Source organism: Apteryx rowi, unplaced genomic scaffold (assembly GCF_003343035.1).
Source record: "Apteryx rowi isolate R43461 unplaced genomic scaffold, aptRow1 scaffold_625, whole genome shotgun sequence".
Taxonomy (NCBI): Eukaryota; Metazoa; Chordata; class Aves; order Apterygiformes; family Apterygidae; genus Apteryx; species Apteryx rowi.
In genome coordinates this window covers 147,431-170,986 of record NW_020450900.1, presented here as the reverse complement: position 1 = coordinate 170,986, position 23,556 = coordinate 147,431, and the positions used below count along the sequence as shown (strand labels likewise).

At 39.6% G+C, this 23,556-nt stretch overlaps 2 protein-coding genes across 6 annotated transcripts in view; both read left to right on the top strand.

The window, feature by feature from the left end:
- Positions 1–21,265, top strand: part of ACSL1 (acyl-CoA synthetase long chain family member 1) — a 63,651-nt gene extending 42,386 nt beyond the window's left edge. For 2 of the 4 annotated variants that reach the window (XM_026084079.1, XM_026084080.1), the window contains exons 6-21: positions 555–654; positions 818–996; positions 3,820–3,852; positions 4,030–4,081; positions 4,908–4,981; positions 6,706–6,912; positions 9,128–9,262; positions 11,140–11,274; positions 12,241–12,336; positions 13,261–13,333; positions 14,003–14,091; positions 17,639–17,755; positions 18,357–18,500; positions 19,000–19,101; positions 19,185–19,256; positions 19,464–21,265. In XM_026084079.1, the coding sequence (XP_025939864.1) occupies positions 555–654; positions 818–996; positions 3,820–3,852; positions 4,030–4,081; positions 4,908–4,981; positions 6,706–6,912; positions 9,128–9,262; positions 11,140–11,274; positions 12,241–12,336; positions 13,261–13,333; positions 14,003–14,091; positions 17,639–17,755; positions 18,357–18,500; positions 19,000–19,101; positions 19,185–19,256; positions 19,464–19,604 (1,749 nt within the window). In that variant the 3' untranslated portion in view covers positions 19,605–21,265. The remainder of the gene's footprint in view (positions 1–554; positions 655–817; positions 997–3,819; positions 3,853–4,029; positions 4,082–4,907; positions 4,982–6,705; positions 6,913–9,127; positions 9,263–11,139; positions 11,275–12,240; positions 12,337–13,260; positions 13,334–14,002; positions 14,092–17,638; positions 17,756–18,356; positions 18,501–18,999; positions 19,102–19,184; positions 19,257–19,463) is intronic. The other 2 variants (XM_026084082.1, XM_026084081.1) reach the window with 2 other exon arrangements.
- Positions 21,266–23,354: 2,089 nt separating this feature from the next.
- CENPU (centromere protein U) overlaps positions 23,355–23,556 on the top strand; it is a 13,987-nt gene continuing 13,785 nt past the window's right edge. For both annotated transcript variants that reach the window (XM_026084076.1, XM_026084074.1), the window contains exon 1: positions 23,355–23,526. The gene's annotated coding sequence lies outside the window, so the exon portion shown is untranslated. The remainder of the gene's footprint in view (positions 23,527–23,556) is intronic.

The following is a 23,556-nucleotide window of genomic DNA, read 5'->3' as shown; positions in this document are numbered from 1 at the left end:
GGCTCATACACTAACTGTATATGTTGCATGTCTGGCCATCAAATGAGAGGCAGCTATGTAGAGCTAAGAATAGTGTGTGTATAGAAACTTAATGTATGTCAAGACATGAGCAGATCCTTCACTAATTCATACTGTGGTAATATAGAATATCCAAGGCTGTGAAGCCTTACCTGATAACATGAAAACATGAAACAGTATCAGAGTACTCAAAATGTATTTCTGTTGACAGGTAAGTTAAGAGAGATCATATATGTTAACTGGTTTAAAAAGTACTTACGTAGTCTGTGTTAGGGACAGAGCTGAGTTTTATTGGACTCAGTAGGACTCAAACTGGACTTCTCATAGCTACTTACTTTTTTTCTTCCTCCAGCAGATAAAAATTTAGTAGATTTTTATAGTAAACAAATTATATGCACATATGCACACTTTAGGACTTGTCCAAATGAGCTCTGCCCTAATAGCTTTCTCGTCAGAATCCTAATAAGAGTTATTCTTGGAGGTGTGATTTGATCAGTAAACACAGAGTGACTTGCATCTCTTCTCTTCCTGTGCAGTGGGTTATCATCGAACAGGGATGCTATGCATTCTCCATGGTGGTGGTGCCACTCTATGATACGCTGGGAACTGAAGCAATTACTTACATTGTGAACAAAGGTAGGATGTTTTCAGTAGCTTAGTAACTGCATGTATGATGGCAGAGCTGACAGAGGATAGAACTATAGCCTTCTTCAGAAGAGTCTTCTAGTACCAATTCCTGAAGTATGAATCTAGTCTAAACTCAAATTGTCATATTAATATTGTTGTTCTCCTTAATCAGCTGACTTGTCATTGGTTTTCTGTGACAAACCTGACAAGGCCAAACTTCTGCTAACCAGTGTGGAAAAGGGGGAAACTCCAGTCCTCAACACCATTGTTATCATGGAGCCTTTTGGCATAGATCTTGTGGAACGTGGCAAAAAGTGTGGGGTGGAAGTCTTCAGCCTGAGAGAAATAGAGGTAAGTAGACTTAGCCTGCTTTACTGCTTTCATCTCCTTGTAAACAAACTTACTGGACAGGTTTCAGGACTCTGAACAAAATATGGTGGATTAGGTTCAGAATACTTAAACTTCAAGAGGTAGTTACACAAATCCTTTTTAAAAAGATATTTTTAAAGAAGGAAAACAACTTGCTAATGGCATTTCACAGTGTGCAAAATGTAAAACCATGTTTGCCAAGCTAATTATACAAAAGCTTGTTAATGTAGTCCAGAGAGAACATCAGATCTGAACATTGACTTGTCTGTGTGAAGCAGTAAGAAGTGATAATTACACATTGCTAATAATACTTCAGAAATACTGATTTCAATAAGAATCTCTGTAGGTTTGGGGTTTGTGGTAAAAAAATGGTATCTTGCCCTGTGCACTGAATCTACAAAATGTTTTTTGGGGGAGGAGGAGAATATTAGTCAATCTTTCCAAGATTAGCTTATGGTAATTTAAGGGAATGTGATTTCCAGGTTTTGGAAGCAGAAACTGTCTTGCCTAGCTACTTAGTATTCAAGGGCTTATAGTTGTGCTTGTGGTGATCTTGTCTGCATGGATCTTCTGTTGCAGTCTCATTTTTGGAGAAATCTGTCCCAGGTGTAAACTGCATGAAGTACATTTTTATTGTGAAATTATGAAACGGGGTTTAGCCTGCTTCCAACTTGAATTCTTGTCAAGACTTGGCTAACTTGAGACTTTAGCATTTCCAAATAATCATGCTTGAATTCTGCAGATGCCTCAGTAACTGGCATAAATTGCCAAATTTCATTAAACTTCTTTACTGAACTTGTTTTCACAGCAGTTTTCTGTGTTAATGGAGCCACCTTCTGGTAAAGAGAAAAAATTGCCAGCATGTCTTTTAAGAGACAGTTAATTGTATCTTAGTTAACCTGCTTCAGCAAGACTGCCAGGTTGAAATGGGACTAGAGAAATCACACAGAATAAGTGACTTGTACAGTGCTATACTAGACTGGGAAAAGGGTCGGATTAAAGGTAAAAAAAGATTGGCCAAAACTGCAAGAAAAGGTTGGTATGCTAAAACTGGCTCCTTTCCTCAAGGGGTGTGTGTGTGTACACACACACACACACACACACACACACACACACACACACACATTTTTTTTTATTGGGGGGAGCACAGAAAGATGCTTTTCCCCTGGATCTTTCTAGCTGCAGGAAAAACAAAAACAAAGTTTAATGTTTCTTCTAAGTTAGATGCTTAGAGACTTTTTTGAGAAGCATCTTGTAGCTCTGACTTAACTATACTATTGTAGCTCCAACACTTGGTGTTTGGATGCACACAGTAATAATAGTTACAAGAGCCCCTTGTCTAAATCTCAAACAAGTCAGGCAAAAAAGCTTAAATATTTGTAACAGTTTCAGTGAGCAGGAATAAATTCTTGTCACCCCTTTTTAAAGGCTGGGGACTTTCAGTTGCTCCCAAAAAGCACCTCTGAGCTGTTTAGGAGCTTAGATTAGAATGACTATTCTAGCTTTAAGTACTTACTTTCTGGATTTCTGGCTTGAACTTTTTGTTCATCTGTGCTTTATAGGTTATTTGACCTGTCCTTCTGGGCATCTCCCAGATGCTGTAAGCTTGGTTTCTGATGCCTAATATCTGTATGTGTGGTATAGTTATAGAGCTGTGTAGCTGTGAATAAATGGATGTTAAACAGGAAGAAATGTTAGAGTTCTCCCCTAGGACATCAACAGAAGTGGGTAGAGGTCTCAGCTATATATTCAGTAAACAGTGGATCTTACTTAAAACAAGCTGTAGAGAAGTACTGAGCTTCTAGTGGCACCTGGAATGCAGATGCTGTTTCGACAGATGGCGGTGTTGTCATATGGGCAAACTTCTGTGCAATGGCACAGTGTCAAAAAGACAAACTTTCAGGCATAGGAATGTTAACTGTTTTTCCTGATATTTGCTCCCTTCCCCTGCCTAAAACCTCTTTGAGGTACCTCTTAAGTAAGGCTAGGGGGCTAGTAAATAGATGTGTAATTGTCTTTGTATACTTAGAACGTAAAGGCAATGATGAAGTGATGTATCTGCCCTCAAAGGGTGCTTCCAAACCTATACTTAACAAAAGGTCCATCTTGCATAAGTTCCTAAACTAGTATTGTTTCTGATACTAAATAGGCACGAAAATAACAAGTCTGGACTTGAAACTTAAGCTAATTAATACTGAGCTTAAGCCTTTCAAATCTTTCTTCTTAATCATAATGTCCTCTACTGGTAAAAGGATATATTTAGTATCTGTTCCCCTCTGCCTGAAGATCTGTGGTATCCTTAATGGTCTGGCCTAAATAATGGTAAGGAGGGAGAAAGAAGGAACGGASGTTTGGGGGAAGAGAATTTTATACTCTCCACTCCTCAGTGCAAAAGGAGTACAGACCACCAATGACCTTTCACCAGAAGCTTCAGTCTTCTTCCTCACAAGCAGTGATGTACATGTGAGGTGCCTACTAAGATGAGTATTGCTTCATCTATTCAATGGCTGTCAGTGGCATGTCTTCTACATGTTATGGCTTGTCATGACAAGCCATGAAAATGTATACATGTATTTTAGATTAGCTATCACTTCTGTATTTGTAGAACATACTAGTTCATCTGTTCTTTTGCATCTTTTAAAATTTTGCTTTAAAGCCTTCACAACACTTTATAGTTAAAATGCCTTAACAGTCTAAATGATAAAACATTATAGTGTTTGGTAACATCTTGTCTGGTAAACTTAAAGCAAAAGGCAGTGCTTCCATGTCTAAACCATCTCTCTTCCCTTCCTCCCCCTTCTGTAGGAGCTGGGAAGAGTACACAGGCAAAAACCTATGGTAAGTATGAAATTAGTTCAATCAGTTTAATCTGAGTTGGGTAGCATTCTGTAGATCAAACTAGCAAATTTACCTGTCTCCCATAGCTCAAGGTAATGCTAGTATTTCAGTGTTTTATCCAGGAAAATCTTTTTCCTTGCTATCTTAACCGTACTAATACTTTCTTAACTTTCTTAGCCTCCAAAGCCAGAAGATCTAGCAGTCATCTGTTTCACCAGTGGAACGACAGGTACACCTCATTACATTATGCAGAATTTATTATCCTGTATGTGCAAAACTAATTCAGAAGCATTCCCACCTTTCCCCCCCCCCCCCCAGACTCCCCCCTGCTGCTGCATCTTTTTGGCAAGTAGTAGCTGGGGAAGTTTTATGGTAAGGCTCCCTTTGATTTTTTTCCCATTGATCAGTACAGAGTTGCTATGTCTTGGAAGGGGAGAGGTTACGTTTTTGGGGCTCAGAAATAGGTACTGAAACTTTATTTCCATTACAATAAGGGTTCTGGATCATATTTCAGACTTCCAGTTCTTTGGTAATCTTTTTTTTTTTAACTGTAATAGCAGGATCTGTTTCTTAGCTCTTATGCACTATGCAGCTTGCTGTAGGACCAAAAGAGAAAGACAAGTGCCTGGATGAGAATCAAATGTCAAGTGCGTGACAGGATCCAACACTGGGGAGAGTGTTGGGAAGAGCACAACATTAGTTACATCTTTAAAACAGAGTTAAGTAAAGAAAATTGTCTGAGTTGGATGGATCTTCACAGAAGTATTGAATTTTGGATAACAGAAATCTATCCAAGAGATATGATGGCTTCTTAAGGATTTGGTCTCATAAATAATATGAGGACTTCAACACACCCACACCTTAACTGTTACAAGCTATTTTTGCAAATACATTAGCCCATTCTCTGCTTTTGTTTAATACACAAAGAAGGGTATTATTATCTAAGAAGGGACTTGCTGATTGATTGAAATACTATTTGTTTAGTCTTACCTCTGCTTGATGACTTCAAGGATCTAAAAATCTCACTGTTCCATCCTGATGTGCTTCTTCCTCAGGAAACCCCAAAGGAGCTATGATCACTCATCAAAATATAGTCAGCAATACTTCAGCTTTTGTGAAAGCTACAGAGGTAAACTGTGAGGTTAACATTGTGGATTTGTACCAATATATAATTTAACAAGAAGGGAAGCATCTTAGGAGTAAAAACAACATTGAAATCTCATTAACTTTGGTCTTAACACAGTAAGATCCAAGTGAAAATGAAACTTGATAGCAAGTCAAGTACTCTGTCAGTACTAGTTCTGAAGTCAGCATTTATCTTCCAAAGCAAAAGAAAAGGGCCTCAGATATGTGAGGAGTTGCATAGTGACTCATGTTAAATTTGACAGATGTGGGTTTTTTGTTTTAGTTTTTGATGCCTTGACATGCAAGAGTGGATAAAACTCTAAGCTCTAGATTTGATTAGATTTGGTTGCATAGGTCTTACTGGTTTCTTCTCTCAAGACTGGGAACTCTCCTAGTCTCTCTTGAATGTAACTCACTCTGGACCAGAAATGAAATAGCTGCTCAACAGCACAGTACTGCATTCAGATCAGTGCGGATCTACCGGCTGTTTTTTGGGGTGTTTTTGTTCGCTTTTGTCCAAGCCAATATTGCTGCATAACAATCACTGGTCTGGCACAACTTGGGAACTTGTAATACCGTACTGCATTGGGCTGTGTGGATGTGCCCAAAGCTGGGCAGTGGGGTAACATTCAAACCATTCCTCTAGATGTTGACCAGTATGGAAAAAGTCTAGAATAAAGTAATTCCACTGCTACTGAAGTCTACTTTCTGTAGCCAAAAACAGTGCCTTGGCTTGAGCTATGGGTGTTGCATGCTGCTGCCTTGATGGGGAATTATGGGCAGAGCATTGTTTGCTCCCCCAGTCCCAAGGTGTAGCCTCTCCACTTAGGTGTGGTAGTCGGGGAGTATAGAGAGAAAAGCAGAGTCTCATTCTGCCATGTCTAAGATTTGGTCTGATGTTACAGAAATTCTGATGGGAATATGCATTATATTCTGCTACAGAGTCAAAGTGTTTGTCAGCAATGCAAGCTCTATATCAGAGTCTACATAGAGACTGATGTTCTGTGTTAAGAATGGGGGGCRGGGGTGGAAAGGCGGTATTAGGTATTTTAACCCCTGAAATGCTTAAAGTACTTGCATGAATGTGTGAGAAGCATAACTCCATGTATCTGTACTTAGTACAGTCTTTTAGTTTACAGTAGGCTACTAAAGTTCATTTGCAGGCTACCTATGAAGACAATTCTAAGATCAAACAAAACCAGATGCAGTTAAAAATACAACCATATTTGTTTTGTCAAGTACTCTGCATATGGAATCAAATTAAGCAACTCGTCTTGGGGTTATATTGCATAAGATGCTCTTGCTATAAATCTTACAGCATAATTCTTACAGCAAACTGGACAAATGAACTTCCTGACCTAGGATGACCTAGACTGTAATATTGTACTCCTAAGGCATACTACTTTAATTTCTCTTTTCACGATGCCTATAAAGGAATCTTCTGTGGCTTCTCTCAAATTGTTTCTATTCATAATCATACAAATGATAAGTTGCAATAAGCTGAATGATTACTGCACTCAACTCTTACAAAAGATTACAATTTTTGTGATGTCTCTTTACAGCAATGACTTCTAATGCATGTAATATTTTTAATGAAAGAAAAACAATGTGGTTTCATTACAGACAAAGCTGAAGAGCTGAGATGTCTGATTAATTCTTGTTAATTAAACACAATAGTGTGTAAACTTAATTCTCATTAATTCTCTTTTGCTGAACACTCACTTTCAGAAAGCATTCACACCTTCCTCTGAAGACATTCTGATATCATTCCTGCCCTTGGCTCATATGTTTGAGAGAATTGTTGAGGTAGGCATCAGTTTGTTCTACAGAACTATTGAAATTTATTTTTTCTTACAGAATGCGTGTCTCTTGAATCCCAGTGATACACACTATTCCTTTTTGCCTCTTGCACACATGTTTGAAAGGTTGGTTGAGGTAAGGTTCAGGAAAACAACATCCTATAAACAGTGAGTACTAGACAGCTTGTTTTCATACCTAAATATAAGCCTTAACCTTAGAGCTAGAGTTGATAAGAAACTGGTTTACTAGAATGTGAGAAAATCCCTTAGCACACTTAAACTGCCTAGAAATTCCCCAATAGAACCAGTGCAATATTAAGTTTGTCTTATTATTCTTATACAATAAACTTTACTGTTTGCAGGCTAATGTGGCATCCTGCTCACTTACACAAAACTAATTTTAAAATAGTTAAACTTACCATTGCTTCCAAGACACCTCAATAAAAAAAGAGGGATTTTGTTTCGGTGGAGTAGGGTGGTTTGTTTTTTGTCTGTGTTGTCGTTCCCCCACCCCACAAGAAAATGGCTTGTAATGGCATTAAGTGCCAAACTTTGCAGTCCCTTGGATAGTTTGTTTTACCATTTGGCAAAACTTGGGGCTCCATTTCTGGAGGATGAGAAACCTCAGAGCTGGCTCAGTAATGGCAGTCTGAATAAAGAACTTTGAGCCCATAATGAAGTGATACATCCACCTTCAGCATACACATGCATGATTTCAGTAGTGTGTATCCCAAGTGTTGAAAAAACAAAACCGCCTCCATGTAAAGTATGCAAAGACATACGGAGCCAGAAGTTGAGTCCTGTGGTTTCAGTTTGAAATCCTGAGTGTTCTACTGAAAGGGTTAGGTCAATGCCTGCCTGTGTATTGTTATTTACATGCGTGTGCACACACATGTACACATTTGTTATGAAGCCTGGGAATAGGTACAACTTGACTGAGGTGTACAGTTGCCCTTAGACTTTCAGCACTGTTTTTCCTGGTAACATGGACACCAGTTATGCTTCAGTGTCTGTTTTATTGATTTCTGTCTTGCATCAGAAGGTGCAAGCTCTGTTTTAGGGAACAACTCTGCTCTTGGTTATGCAGTAGAAACAGGAAGGAAACTTGTGCTCTAAAAAAATAAAATGAGAAGCAGAGGTTTTGGATCTCAGTATTCCTTTGTTTGTGGTCCCTATGAAAGAGGTGTATCTATCTAAGGTGGTTAAGCAAAAAGCTTTCAGTCTCTAGTAAGGAGAAAAGATTCTTTACTGTTGGGGATAGGTATGAACACAGGGTCTGTGAGAAATTGTGTTTAAAGCCTGTCCCTTGCTAATGTTGCAAAGCTGGTGGTCTCTGATCTCTGCTTCCTGAGGAAGCTAGAGGATCAAAGGAAGTGACAGGCCATGTGTGTTCCCACCAAGCAAAGGCAGTTGCTGTTCACTCCATTTGGACTGATGCATTTGCTCCTTTTTAGTAGATGGTGACAAAGCATGGGTGGAGAGGAAAAGTGAGCCTTTAGCAAGGCTCATGTGTGGAAAGCATAACAATGGATGGCAGGAAATGAAGGAAGAGGTGTTATGGGGGAAGGGGAAGAAATAAAATGGGCAGGTATAGAGAAACACAAAGAGTAGGGATGTTAATAAAAAGAATAAATAAAATACTAAGAAAACGGAAGAAACAAAAATCCTGGATATGTAGATACTGGGGTGGGGGAAGATCCCAGAAAGAATATGGAACACTACAGGATTAAGCCTTCCTTCCTTGGGTGTAGGTCTGAAGTGATGCAGAAATTAGCATTGGCTCTTTTTGCTAGAATCTCCCAAAGACTGTCTTGATCACCTAACAGCAAATCCTTTGCTCATGTCAATCATGCTGTGAAACAGGAAAGAAAACTGAAATGTAAGAGAACTTAAAACAAATACTACACAGCAGAAATTCCTGCTGGACCAATACATAGCGTGTGCTGACTTAAATGCAGAATTTCTTGGTGTGTATAGCAGGGAACAAAGTTCTGGTGTTTTTAATAAGCTTGTTAAATGAATTTTTAAAATAGAGAAGTTTTGTTTTTCAATCTTTGCTACCTCTGCGTCACTGGCATGGCGTTATTTGGGCAGCTGCCCTTTCAGATAAAGGCTTTTGTACAGTATCTCGTTATATCAAAGTCCTTGGCCTGGGTACAACAGGCATGTCTTGCTACTTGAGCTTTCCTATCCTATTCTGTAGTCTGCAATTGCTGTAGAACTTGTCCAGAGGCTGTGAGGATTTAAGGTGGACCCTGCACAGTCCACCCCACATAGGACACTCATACGCAGATACAGCTAGAAGAAATTACATGTACAGTTTTCACAGGCACTTTCCTTGTTTCTAACAGTGCGTGATTCTATGCCATGGAGCTCGGATAGGATTCTTTCAAGGGGATATCAGACTACTTATGGATGACCTAAAAACGCTGCAGCCAACTGTATTTCCTGTAGTACCAAGACTGTTGAACAGAATGTTTGACAAGGTAAGTCTAAAGGTGTGAGCCTAGAACTGGGCAGGGTTTTAAGAGATCTTTCTGAAGTCTGTGCTGACATGGTAGAAGTAACTGTGCTCTGGGATGTTCAGTTGGCATGCTAACAAATTGCTGTCTCCCTTCCTAAACAGGCCTGAAAGTATAGGAAGTAGTATTTGGTTGTATTAAAGCACTTCCAGGCAGCAAATACTAGCGTAGAGAAGTCTGACTAGGAGACTTGAGTTTTGTCCAGCTCTATCAATGACTTAATGTTTTGCTCTGAGCAAGCTATTTAAGCCCAGTCTACAACACGAACATGACGCTTAGTGTTCGCATGCCACATTTTTAGCATCTGACTCATGGAGTGGAATTTGTAAACCCAGGTCAAGTGTTTGCCTATGGTCGCATGGACGTGTACAAATTTCCTACACAAGAGCCAGCATATCTAGCAGGGAGACCTAAACCAGCCAGTCAGGAGTGCTGGGGAGAGGGTGTGTCAGCAGCCCCATTCTGAGCTGTACTTGCTGTTTGCCTGTTATCCTGAGCTGGGTCATCTGAGGTGGGAATTAAGAATTTGATTTTTTTTGCATTTAGGATTTTAAATTATCCTCTTATATATGGATGACTGACTAATCTTGAGGTTGTGGAGTCTCCTTGTCTGGAGATACTCAAAACCTGCCTGGACGCGATCCTGTGCAACATGCTCTTGGTAACCCTGCTTGAGCAGGGGGGTTGGACTTAGACGATCTCCAGAGGTCCCTTCCAATCTCAACCATTCTGTGATTCTGTGATCTTAGGACACAGCCAGAGGAGTTGGAGGATACCGCTAATATTCTTTTGGTTGCTAAACAAATGGCAGACCTGTCCTATGCCCTTTTAGCCAGGAGAGTGTCCTAACTGAGGCTAGAGGCAAGGATCAGGCAAGGACCTTGCCTGTTGGAAAAGTACTTTGAAACAGCAAGTAGTATAATGCTTGTTCTGTTTGGCCCCAGAACAAATAGCGTGACTGATCCATTTGGAGGGGACAAAATCCTGAGACCTGCCTGTTGATCTGTAGGGCTTAAAATTTGCCCACCGTTCTGCTCAGGCATTCTGTATTGGAGCTGTAGAAACAGAGCCAAAACTTGGGACTATCTTCTCCTTTCCCGATATCCTCTTGCTTGACGTCTCTGGCACCATGCGGCTTTCACACTTTTACAGCACAGGTTCAACCCCACCCAGCCTTGCAGTAACCTGGCATGTGAAGCTCAAAAGCAGGAAATTGAGGTGGGGACCCCAGTAATGCTGGGAGCTGCTGGGTCTGTCTTAAAGTGAATATGCTAATCTGTGGTCTGTCTTTCAGTCTGCTCTGTGGCTTTCTGGGAGCAACTATAAGGAGCCTTTCAAAAGTGACCTGAAAAGCAAGTTCTTATATGCTAGACAGATCTGTGTTTGAAATTTCTGAAGGCATCTGCATCTCCCTGGAAAACCCTGATTATTTATTTATTTTTTGTTAACAGTGTGCCTATTACTCTTCATATTATGGTGGCATAATCTTTGGAAGATGATGAGGATTATGCTGAACTCAAATTTAAATCAAACTGGGATAGCAAAACAAGCAAACATCCACTTTCATTTTAATGAAGGAACAATACACCAAAAAAGCAATACGCGCTGCTGGATGAGAATTGAGAACTAGTTAAGCACTGATTTTGGTGGATAGGTTTTGAACTGAGGTTAAGAGGCCAAAATTCAAATCCGCAAGCATTTCCTTCCAGAATTAAGCAGTTTACCAGTAAAGATCATGTAATTTACCTGTGTTTCACTGTTAAGAGTCTTTATGCATGCTACTGTAAGAAAAAAGGAATGGTAGTCTGAGTCTTCTAATGCAAGATCATTTTTCTTAATAGATTTTTGGACAGGCAAATACATCACTGAAGAGGTGGATGCTGGATTTTGCTTCGAAGAGGAAAGAAGCCGAACTTAGAAGTGGTATAATAAGAAATAACAGTTTCTGGGATAAATTCATCTTCCGAAAAATACAGGTATGCTTGAAAGTTGCTGTGCTTGCCTACTAAGACCCTTTGTGTTACAGATATTGGAAGAGGGATAACTTCATTATTTGGTAATGATGATTATTCTGGGAACAGACCTCCAAATATGCTTACTTTATGGTACAAAACAGCAGAGTGACATGTAATTTTAATAGTGAAAGTGTGAAGCATCACCATATAGATCCCATCTACTTAGTAGTTTATAGGCATCAGTTTGCAATAGCTGAATTTGATGAGTGGTTATAATATGGCATGCACTTGCATCCCTATGATTAAAGACTGCCTGGCTATTCAGAATAAAACTCAAAGCAGTCTTGTTTTTTGTTTCCACCTTAATCTTTCAGTTTCCTTTGCTTTAATAATCTGTTAATTGTAATAAGGAAGTTACTCTGAAACAGTCTGGTTCTTCCCTCTTACCCCTTTGAAAGCAAATACTGTCTTTCTGAAAGAGAAAAGCTAAATGTTACTTAGTGCCACCTGTTGCCCCTACAGCCTCCCCACTGTTGGTAAATTGTAAGTAAGCCTGGTATTATGCATGGTGTTCACTTGCTATAGCCCTAACCTTGGTTGTACAACATACCCCTGAGGCTGATTTTTATAGCGTTCAGGATGTATGAGAAGTAGGTACAAGATGGATTTACAGTATGACTGCTCTGAATACAAACCTGTTGCTGTAGGGCCATGACTTATGCTCCTTAGACTTCTGGCTGAGTCTATAGTGCAGTAACACCACAGGTAGCATTTGTAGGTAATGCATATTTGAGATATGATTTCTTCCAGCCCCTATGAGGGTAAAACACTCCAAGAAAGACAACTTGCTATAGGATACTAAACTCTAACCTCTAACATTTTTGGGTGGCACTTGTAGGTGAGTAGTGGCTGAGGGTGGGAGGGAAGATTCTGGAAACCTCTCTCCAAAATGGTTTTGGTGTCTGCAGTATCTTGTGTCTGTTGTAGGCAAGTTTGGGAGGAAAGGTRAGGCTGATGGTCACAGGAGCAGCACCTGTGTCTGCAAGTGTACTGACCTTCTTAAGAACAGCTCTTGGCTGTCAGGTGAGTTTCCTGGCTTTAATCCAAAACATACAGATTCTAGTAACTGATTCAAACTTTTGTTAGAGGCATTTCTAGTGGTCTGATTACATGGATAACTTTTTAGCATTCTTTTTGGAGGCTATACAAGTGCATATTTACAAACTGAATTCCTTCACAAAGTTCATCTCTTAATTCCCTGAGGCTTCTGTACTCACCCCAAAGTCTTTATGATACTGAAGTAACTAACCAAACTGTCTTAAGGGAAAGACTTTTTGGGCTGCTGTAAACTTTAATGTTTTTGCATAAACTGCATTTATTCTTACCAAAGAACCTCTTCAAAGTATATGCTTTTTGAGGTAAAAATCTCAATAAATCTTTGCACACAATGGARCAAATGTGTTGTAATAAGCTTCAACAACTGGAAACATTAAAACACTCTTTGTAACTTTAAAATATATGGGGTTGCCCTGACTTCAAGTTTTTCACTTCTGTGCTGTTGCAGCAGTGAGTTTTGCACATAAAGGGGAAGTCTGTCCTGTATATAATAACCACAGAATTGTGACGGGATATAGGGATTCCATTCCTGACTGTCTTGGACAAAACTGTCACTGCTAGTACTTATGTTCTCCTATTCTTAAAGTTTCTTCCTGTTGAATTCTCCCTGTTGGTTTCTATTTTGGTTTGTGCAGGTGTAGTATAGTGTGTGAGCTGGAGTGAAATGTTAAGTAAATATCAGAACTGAAGGTGAAATAATAGCACTTGAAATTGTGTATTTTAATAAGACTTTTTGTAATATGGTGGTGTTCCTTTTTTTAGAAAATGCTGAGAATTATGCTAAACTCAAATTTAAACCTGACTGGAAAAACAAGTAAAATATTAATTTTGTTTTAACAAAGAAATTAAAAAAGCAAGAGATTAAAGTAAGCTTTTGGCTTCACTTCCTAGTTCTATGAAGGTTATGGACAGACTGAATGCACAGCTGGATGCTCGCTGTCACTGCCTGGTGACTGGACAGCAGGTATGGTGTCTAATGGTCTGCATGTCTCTGAGACTTCAGGATGCTGATCACATCTAGTGTTCCTTATAACTATCATAAAGCATAAGACAGTGTTTTTCTCAGGGAAGTAATAAAAAAGTTCAGAAGAGATCTCTTGATGTCCCTACCTCTAAATAGCTAGGAGTGTTAAACAATCTAAATTTTTTAATGAACTTTGTCCTTGTAAGTTGAAATGGATGTAGAAGAGAAGAGGTCATAGTAGCAAGTTGATGTGATTCTTGGAGAATGGGGATCTGCTGTGTATAAATACAGCTTTGGAAACTTAAATGGCATTTTTTGGTGTCAGAGMAGTTTACATTTCTCACAGCTGTTACACCTCTAGTTCCTTACCTGAAATAATTTTAATATTTGAAGTTATATGGAGATTTTTGCTACTGAAGTATGTCAATAGAGGGAGGATCATAACAGTAAAAAGCCTGAATACATGGTTCAGAAGTTGATAATGTTCTGGGGATATCTGAGAATTTACATATTTCAGTACTAAGAAATTTCAACTACTGTATTTGTATAATATATTATCAGGAACTGGTATTCCTTCTTTTGGATAACTTAAATATGTAGACAGCTTATTGGTATAAGGACCTGGCCAAAAACTCATTGAGGCTATTGAACTGTTTCCCTGTTTAATAGGTCATGTTGGAGCACCAATGCCATGTAATATCATAAAGCTTGTTGATGTAGAAGAAATGAATTACTTGGCTGTCAAAGGAGAGGGTGAGGTGAGTGATTTCTAAAGGTCAATACAAGCCACTTAAATCTTGGAAGTTTTTTCTTTTAGTTCATGAAATAACAAATCACTGACTGAGTTCAGTAAAATTGTCCTGCAGCCAACAATCTGTGACTTGTCTTGCATGTAGGCAATTTACAGAAGCAAAACAGACAGATGATTACAGACTTGATTTGAAAACTTAGCAGTATATTGCTCTAATGACTAAACTTTTATGTTGGTGGGGGTGGAAGAAATTTGCTGGAGTGATTTACAGAAATACAAGATTGGAAACAATCTCTTTATCTAATTGTCTTCAGCTCTGTGCAGTGTACCACATTATGTACTGTATTTACCTAAATCTAAACTTTTCCATCTTCCAGAAATTAGTGTATTGGAAGGGAAGAAAAAGTCTACTGTGGGATAACAGGTTGCTATGCATCAACAGTTATGTGATGAACATGCTGTGTTGCATATGGGGGTTGGAACCCTCAATTCAGCGGAGAAGCTGGCTGTGTCCTACTGCCTGTGTCCTTCAGTAAACACTAGCAGACCTCCTTTCCCACCTCCCCAGGTGCTATGGAACAACTGATGCACTAGCTTGCTATCCAGCTTGTGATGTGTAAGCATGCATCCTGGGGTAATGTGAGGTACCTTAAAATAGCTGAACCAGTGCTAAGACAAATGGAAAAACTGCCAAGAAGGTTGCCGTTCACTTGTGGCAACTGCGTGAATATGCTTCTGCACAAAACGAATGCATACATTCATGCATGTTACAGACTGTACTTTGAGAACCCAGTTTTGTATATAATGCTATATGCTCTTACTCTTTAAATATTTTGTCTAAGTATAGCTATAAACACTTTGTGTATAGACTTTGAACAGACTTCCATTTTATGGTTGTTTCAAGCCCTGAAAGTAATTGTGGTGTCTTTCATAGGCTTTTGAGAGCCTTTGGGATGATAAATAAAAAGTACCTTAAGCAAGTAACTAATTTGTGACTGCAAACAATGTACAGAACAATGTACAACGCTTTTTTTTTGGGGGGGGGGAAATGTCATGATTTGTTTGAGACCAGAGGCACCCCTCCTCACCCCCTACAAATCATYGGGCTTTGTTCAAGTCCCAGAACTACTTAAGGATCTAGTCAGGAATGGAGGTGGGAGGCTGGCTGGCTGCAAGTGAAGAAGAATGTCTAGGTTCCTCTCAGTCTTGCATATGACCCCATCTTTAGTCTTCATCAGTGTTTTTTGATACATTTTAAACATGCTTTTTAAGTTTGGTCTGCTAGAGGAACTGAATATATATCATTATAGTGAGAAATAGTTAAGTAATTTTTTTTTTTTTTAAAAAGCTGCTTTTTTTTTTTAAGGTTTCTTTACACTTACTGTGAAAGCTTGCCGAATGAGGAGTTACTTTGGATTTGAATAAATATAATAAACCCTTAAAGTTATCAGGTGCCATATCTTGGTCATTCAGTCCTAACTTCACAATGCAAGCTCTTCTGGATTGAACAAATGCAAGTGTTTTAACTTATTTCACAGCACTGAAGCACATAACTGTAAACTGGCTCTCATTATTCTTTGCATAAAGTAGATCTGCCTCCTCCTCTGTCTGCTCTTCAGTTTTTATCTTCAGCTGGGTTAAACACACTTTTTGGTCCTCCTTTCTGAGAAGAGGCTTTCAATCTCCTCAGTTCTGTTGGCCTTTCTTTTCACTCTTGCCAGTTATCCATGTTCAAGGATACATTTGTAAGTAGAATTGCATATGAAGATGAAGTGTTAGTGCCAGTTAGCAGGATAAAGATAAATGTCTGCTGTCTCTGTTGGGAAGAGCCATCACCTACTGCCATCCTGTGATTATAGGAGCTATGAAAAACATTGGATCAGTCATCCTTTGATTTGACTGGGACAGCTAGAGCTCTCCTTTGCTCATTCCTTTCCAGATAAGCTCTGTTTTATAGCAGAAATGACTATTAGTTCGTAAAGCATGACTTTTCCTTTATAACTAGCTTGGTACCATCTCTACAAGGGCACCATAATCCTCACTAATATTCTGATCTCCCTTGTATTGATTAAATCTTTTGGATTTTGTATTCTAATTAACTGTTCAGGACCAGATCTGTACTTTATGCCAAGGTAAGCAGTGAAAATACTTAGGGTGAGTTTCTCAAGAGTTGGTCTTTAAATATTGCTAATTTTGTCTAGTCTCAGAATTGATAAGTGTTTAAAGATTCTTTAGTTAGTTCTGTGCTCATTTTATAACTGCACTAATCTCCTATACTAATAATTGGCTTAGTATTTTATCAGTCTTTATCAATATTTATTACCCATTTGGCTGAAACTTAAAACTGCATTTTCTATCTCATTCTTCCAGACTTATTGTAGAGTCTTGGTAGTATTGCTCAGACCACTGTTTATTGCATAATAGGCAAGCATGCTAAACCACTCTCAAACTGGTGCAACTGTTAGAAATCTTTGGGTTTTGAGTGCTCTGTGCAGAGCTTTTGCAATATTCAGGCATCTGATGCTCAGCAGCTGTGTGTTGGGGATCTCCGCAGTTTGCTTGCATCTTGTTTATCTTGCCTATGTCTGTGCCCTGGTTTCCAGCAGGTATTCTGTTGTCCTGCTGGTCCTTAAATAACAGAATAAGAAACCTTCAGAAAAGAAACAACACCTTGACAACCTTGAGGATTATACTGAGAAGAAAATACTTAGATCTGGGACCGTTTCTGGATTCTTCAGACTCTACTTTATGTTCCTGACTGATTGCTTTATTTTCACATTCCTTATTTTGTTGACAGACAGTTAACTACTTGTTTTAACTTAGCTTGTCAGGTCTGACCTGACTCTCTCTTGCAACCCTTTCACCTCGGTTCCTTTGATTTTTCTGGTTGTTGGTGGTCCTTTTCTCATTCCTTGTAAGCATGTTATTTGATTCTTTTAATCTCCCTGCATCCAGTTAAATCCAGAAAAGTTGTTGTTTTTTTTACTTGGTATACAAATCCTGACAACTTTCAATTTAAAGGAATTCTAGTGTGTGGTGTGTGTGTGTGTTTTTTTTTTTTTTTTTTTTAAATGGAGAAGTTTCGAGTGTTCTAAACCTGAAGGGATTAATTATACTATTTTACTTTTGGATAACAAACAAGTGATTGCTTGATCTACAGCTTTTTTCATAGCTAGCTTTCCAATAATGCCCCTGCTGCTTACCAAAGCCAAATCAAAAATGTTCCCTAACTATGAGAGGTAGTATTTCCAGATACCAGCAGAATTTCTTTGGATATTAATGGCTTGATAAATGCAGATTATTCAAATAGCAAGTAGAAACACTGCTACTGGACTGAAAGATGCTTCCATTTGCTTTTTATTATATTTTATTATAATGAAAATGTCAGGTCTCAAACATATGAACAAAGGTTTCTGTATTAATGCATAAACTGCATTTTGTCTTTTTAGTGATCAAATGAGGGATATTGAGATCTGTTGGAGAAAGCATTCCTTGCAAATAGTGATCATGAACTTTCCTTCATAGTGGCATAAATTAACAAAGTGTTGTTTCAGGTGTGCGTGAAAGGGCCAAACGTATTTCATGGTTATTTGAAAGATCCAGAAAAAACAGCAGAAGCTCTGGACAAAGATGGCTGGCTCCATACAGGAGATATTGGGAAATGGTTACCTGTAAGTTAACCTGAGTAACTGAAATCTACTTCTGTGGTTATTATTGCTAACTTCACTTGCTAAGTTACGTATTTTGTAATAAACATAACTAATTAGGGCAAGGGACAAATCAGTTTAGGAGGAGGATAGTCCTTACAACTGGTACTGTTGTATATGAAACAAACAATGTGAAGGATCCAAGACAGTTTCTTCATACAAGTTAGATTACATAATACAGTAAAATACTGCTAGAGCCAGAGCCCTGTAAAACTAATGTGAGAAGAAAACAGGCACTGGTCGACACATCCAACTCTGCACCCACCTAATGTAAACTAGAGAGAGCCTCAGAACAGGTACTGCTAATAATCCTTCTCTCCCCCCCCCCCCCATACAGCTTTAAGTTACTATTAAGCCAGAATTTAAGCAGTAACACTTCTGGTCTGTTGAAGATGACTTGCAAATGTTTCCCAGTACTGTCTGAAGTGGAAATACATAAAAGCAAACTCTTGTTCATACGTTTTAATTCTGATGTGTTACATGATCTATCACAGAGTGCTTAAGCTGTATAGACCGATTACCGTGTGAAGTGCCTCTTCTGAGTAGAAACTATTTCTGTCAACAGAATGGTACACTGAAGATCATTGACCGGAAAAAACACATATTTAAATTAGCCCAGGGAGAGTACATAGCACCAGAGAAAATAGAAAATGTGTATCTGAGAAGTGAACCACTTGCTCAGGTGTTTGTTCATGGAGAGAGCCTGCAGGTAAGCATTTTTCAGGTAATTTTTAAAATGAGCGCAAGAGGAGGCTGCAGAAAAGCCTTCCTTTCTTCCCTCCCCCCACCCCAAACTTTCATGGGATTGAAATCTTAGAATTTTTCACTGTTACATATTTTGGCTCCGAATCCAGTTTGGACACTAAGAGTTGCATGTTTCTGGATTTGGTTTCAGACTGAGCAGTGGACCTAGATTAATTCAGTTTTGAGTATTAATGACAATATGTAAATTGCTAACAGCATGTGGGGAAACTCAAATAACATTATGTTCACATTTTTATAAGTGTAAATTGAAACATAGGTCGTAACAAGTGTAAGTCTATTAAACATAAGCTTTTGAACTGAACTTTTAAGCAGTAGAAAGCTGCTGATTTTACAGCAGGATAAGAACTGCCTTTGAAGTGACTAGTAAAAAGTGGGCAGGAACCCAAGTTGATTTTTAAAAATAAAAAGCAACAAAACAAACTTGACAAAATATTTCTTTTTAGGCCTTCTTAATAGCTATTGTGGTACCTGATCCAGAGACTTTGTGCAGTTGGGCCAAGAAAAGGGGATCTGAAGGCTCATATGAAGAGCTATGCAAAAACAAGGTGGGACATATCTAACCAAATAGTTAGCTATTCTGCATCAACTTTTTCAAGATATACAATGTATTATCTTCCTGTATCCACAGGACCTCAAAAAACTCATTCTGGAAGACATGGTGAGGATTGGGAAAGAATCTGGTTTGAAGTCATTTGAACAGGTAAGCTGTTTAGAGAATGAAGTATTCTGTTCTTATTAGCATTTCAAAACAATATAACAATATAATCCAGATCTTCCAAAACTGGTTTTAATTAGCATATGGGAAGTTTTTATGTGATGGACTTCGTTATGATGTCTGAGCATTTCCTCCCCCCCACCTTGTCTTTTCAAGGGGGTATAGCTTGGTTAGTAACTGTTTATTTTCCAGGTCAAAGACATTGCCATGCATGCAGAAATGTTTTCTATTGAAAATGGCCTGCTGACACCAACACTGAAGGCAAAGAGACCAGAACTACGAAAATACTTCAAGTCACAGATAGATGAACTCTATGCTAATGCCAAAATGTAACAGAATGGATTGAGGAAAGCGGCACACATCTGATGTTTACTGTTGACCTTCATATCTGTAATTTGACTACAGCAAACATGAGGAAGGAAACTGTGCAATCATTAACTTGTACAATAATGGGTACTTGCCATAGGAACACTGAAGAAATGGAACACTGCCTTACTGTCAAGTTGTGTTGCATATTGTTTTTATGGTGACCTACAATTTCCAAAAAGAGCCTTAAGTATAAATGGTAACTATGTGCAAGTTATTTAAGATTTACTTGGCCAAAAATGGGACTCTCCTTAACCAAGGAGCTAAGTTTGTGGGTTTTTTTTTTTTTCCTTATTGCCAGCATGTTTGCTGTCTGCAGTGTATCTTGCGGTTGTCAACTCCAAAAGGATTTGGTARGTTTGAAAATGCCTCTAAGTATCTTGCATCTGGGGAAGGATTAGTTAATCTGTAAAAACACAGTTGTATAGCTGGTATCACATCTTGCATTAGCCCTAATACTAATTGGGGCAAGGTATCAGAGTGACTTTCTCCCTTCTGTGATCCCAGCCAGGAGTTTTGAGGCTTACTTTTGTAAGGTAGAAGTCAGAACTTCACTCAAAGGAGACTGGTTCGTGTAAGTTCTCCAGAGTAAGTCTGCATTTGGTTTTCCTGCACTAGGAGTGTGGATGCAGTTAATTAAGCAATGCAGCCTTTGCTACATTAACACAGTTCCAGAGAGATGCCAGCCCTGTAACTGAACGGATCCTAACTCTGGCAAGAAAACTAGAGATCTAAAAATAAAACCATTCAAGAGGCTGGGCTATGCTAACAGTCAGATGAACATGCACCTGTTCTAGCCACTTGTTCCCCTGCAATGAACATACATTTAAATTGCATTATTTTAAATATGCCAGATCCTCTATAAGCAGAATAGCTTCTGACATAACCTGAGGTTTTCTGTGCTTAATGAGCCACTGAGTATTCTTCACTGAAATAGGTCAGGTAGAATGTTTCTGCCTGATGCTTTGCAACAATTGGAAGTATTCAAAAGTGCCAACAGAATTGTGTGTTGGTGCAGGATAGCTATTTGTTCAGGGATAAAAACTAAATTCTCAGATAAAATACAAAATTATTAGTCCATCTTTTGTTTGAGAATCAGCAGAAATAAGCCTTATTACATCATAAGTCTATCTTTAACAGAGTTGGTTTTTGCATTAGCATTCATTGCTGTTTTTTGAAAACATGGATATATGTAAAATACAAGCACAACAAGGTTTGCACTAAGATTTGTGTGTGATTGTAATGCACTACTCTGTAGCGTAATTTCATACATGTGTGCAATTAAGGTACACAAATCCAAGTCAACTGTTAGAGCAGTAGTTTTACATTGAAATTCAAATGTTTGCTTAGTGTTGGCTATTTCTATGTTTTATAAAACCAAAACAATTTTCAAAACCAATGAAGGAAACCAAAATAAATATTTCTGCATTTCAACTCAGTGATGCGTGCCTTTATCAAGGAAAGATGCTGCTGACTAACAACCTGAGGTGTAATTTGGTAACTCCGACAAGCTGTAAAACTTCACTACTACAAACATACTACTTAATACAGGATACATGCTGGTTGTTGACACTTTACATTTGAAAGGTAACTTTCTGCTTTGATCTGATATTTATGTATAAATTAATTCTTGGCCAATATCTGTAAGAAAGGGATGTTCTCATATGTAGCCTGTTTCATCAGTATTCTTTAAACAAACAAAAAAATTGGTCATCATAAGCAATTTTTTTTTTTTGAGTGAAATCTGTAGTCTTCTCAAACTCTTAAGCTGCTTTGGGGTTCTCCCATCTGCCCAGTCTTCCCTCCCTTTACTCTCCCTCTCCCCCCAATACTGTGCATCTGGCTTTCCAGTTTGGGTATGGAATGAAAAACTGTATAGGCAAATTTATCTAACCAGGGTAGATGAAGCATCACAATGAAACACCATGAAGATGGTTACAGCAGCCTTGATGTTACTGTAAAATAAACGCTTCTGCTCCTCGCCAGGGTAGACTTCATACTTTTGAGTAACTTTGTATGTTCCTATGTTACGTTAGTAATTTGCTACTGGAAGAACCTGATTATAGGATTGAATAAGACTGGGAAAAATTTGCTTTTGAAGATGCATGTATGCTGTTTGGAAAGACAGACTGAAGTGGAGCTAAGCTCAAAATGGCCAAGTGATACTTGAGAGCTGGATCTGAGATATATGTTCTTAACACATCCCATTCCATCAAAGAAAAACCTTTCTTTGTCCTGGTAATCTTGGCTGGAAAGCATTCTGAAGGAGCTATTTATCATTACAAAAAACACAGCTGTACTCTCTATTACTGCTTGTTGCCCTGGATTACCAGCTACAGCTAACAAATTAGAAATATAAAGAGAAGTCACTTGTCACTTCCAAAGTGACATTTCAATGTGTTTTAGTTTACTAGATTGGATGGAGGGGGGGAGGAAGTCTTTGGAAGAACAACTTTATCTGTAGATAAAGGAGASTCGTGGCATGAAAAGCAAAGTCTTCTCTCCCCTTCTCAACCATTTAGAAATTGGACCTTGTTCTATTGACAAATGGCTACACCCTGGTTTATATTTTAAATACCAGAGAGCTGGAACTGCATGGTTTTTAAATCTTAATCTGACTTGTTTTGACACACCATTATACCAAGTAATATTTTTGTAGTATATTTTGAATCTTTTTTGTAACTACTGTATTTTTGACCTCAGATTGCAGATTATCTTTGAAGTGATCTCACTCAGTTGTTTTCCTAGTTAGACACTGCTTGTCTACAATTTCCTAATTAGCTCAACAACAGTATTATTTTTGTAGTTACTGTTTAGGAAGTTGCCCACTGCTTCATGAGTACTCACTATGTCCCATGGGGGCGTGCCTTTAAGCTATAGCTGACAAGTGTGTGTGTCCTCTTCCATGCTTAGCACGTGTTCACGTAAAGCCCTGCACACACATGCTCAGTTCACAGTGCCCACAGCTACCTGTCCCAAGAAGCATGCAGTGCCTAGCTAACTACCTTTATTTTTAGAATATGACCCAACCATTTTGCAACAACTCGGCCATGCGCTTTTTCCCATTTCAGCTCCCCAGAGCAGCTGCCTGAACCAATTACAAATTTAATCGGGCATAGGAGGGAGCAGTGCAGCACCTAGAGAACTTCCCGAGCTAAACAACCAGCCCAGCGCTCAGGAAGGCAGCGGTACCAGCAGCAGAGCATGTTCCAACTCCACACTTACCACTGTTAAGATGTTTGCTGCCTAAATAAGCTTTATGCCACCTTCCATCATAGCAATCGATTGCTAGGATCTCATCTGAATTAGACTGGGCCAAGCAATAAACTGCTTAAGGAAAACAGAGCTGCCGTCCCCCTCTGCCCCTAGAAGGAGCATCCTGTGTAATTCGAGCTAACTTCCAGCTGGAGGGGAGGCCCCTGCGGCCACACGGGTGCCGGTGTGGCGCGGCCGGCACCGCGGAAACCCGCCCGACGTTTTCCTCTCCTCTCCCCCGTGTGGCCCCAGAGGGCGGGTTTGGCGGCCCCGGCGGCCTGCGAGCGTGGAGAGAGGCCGTGCCTCGCTCCGCCGTGCCAGGGGCCGGCCCGCGGGCACCGTTACAACGGCCGCCGCGCGCCGGGACCGTTACGACGTCACGGGCCTCCAGGCACCGCCCGCCCGCGCAACCGTCTCCTCCCCGTCGCCAGGCGGCGCCGCCTCGGCTCGGGCTCTCAGGAAGGGCGGGTGTCGCCGCTCCTCTCCCGCGGCCTGCTGCGCCCCGCCGGGCGGCTCCTCCTGCGGGGGCGGCGAGAGGAAGAGCCGTCCCTCCCCGTCCCCCCCCGCCGGCGGCGTGGGCGGGCCCGGCAGCCCCGTTTGAATCGTGGCGGGAAGGCGGCGCCGCTGCCGGCTGGTGAGTCCGAGGGCGCCTGCGGCGACATCC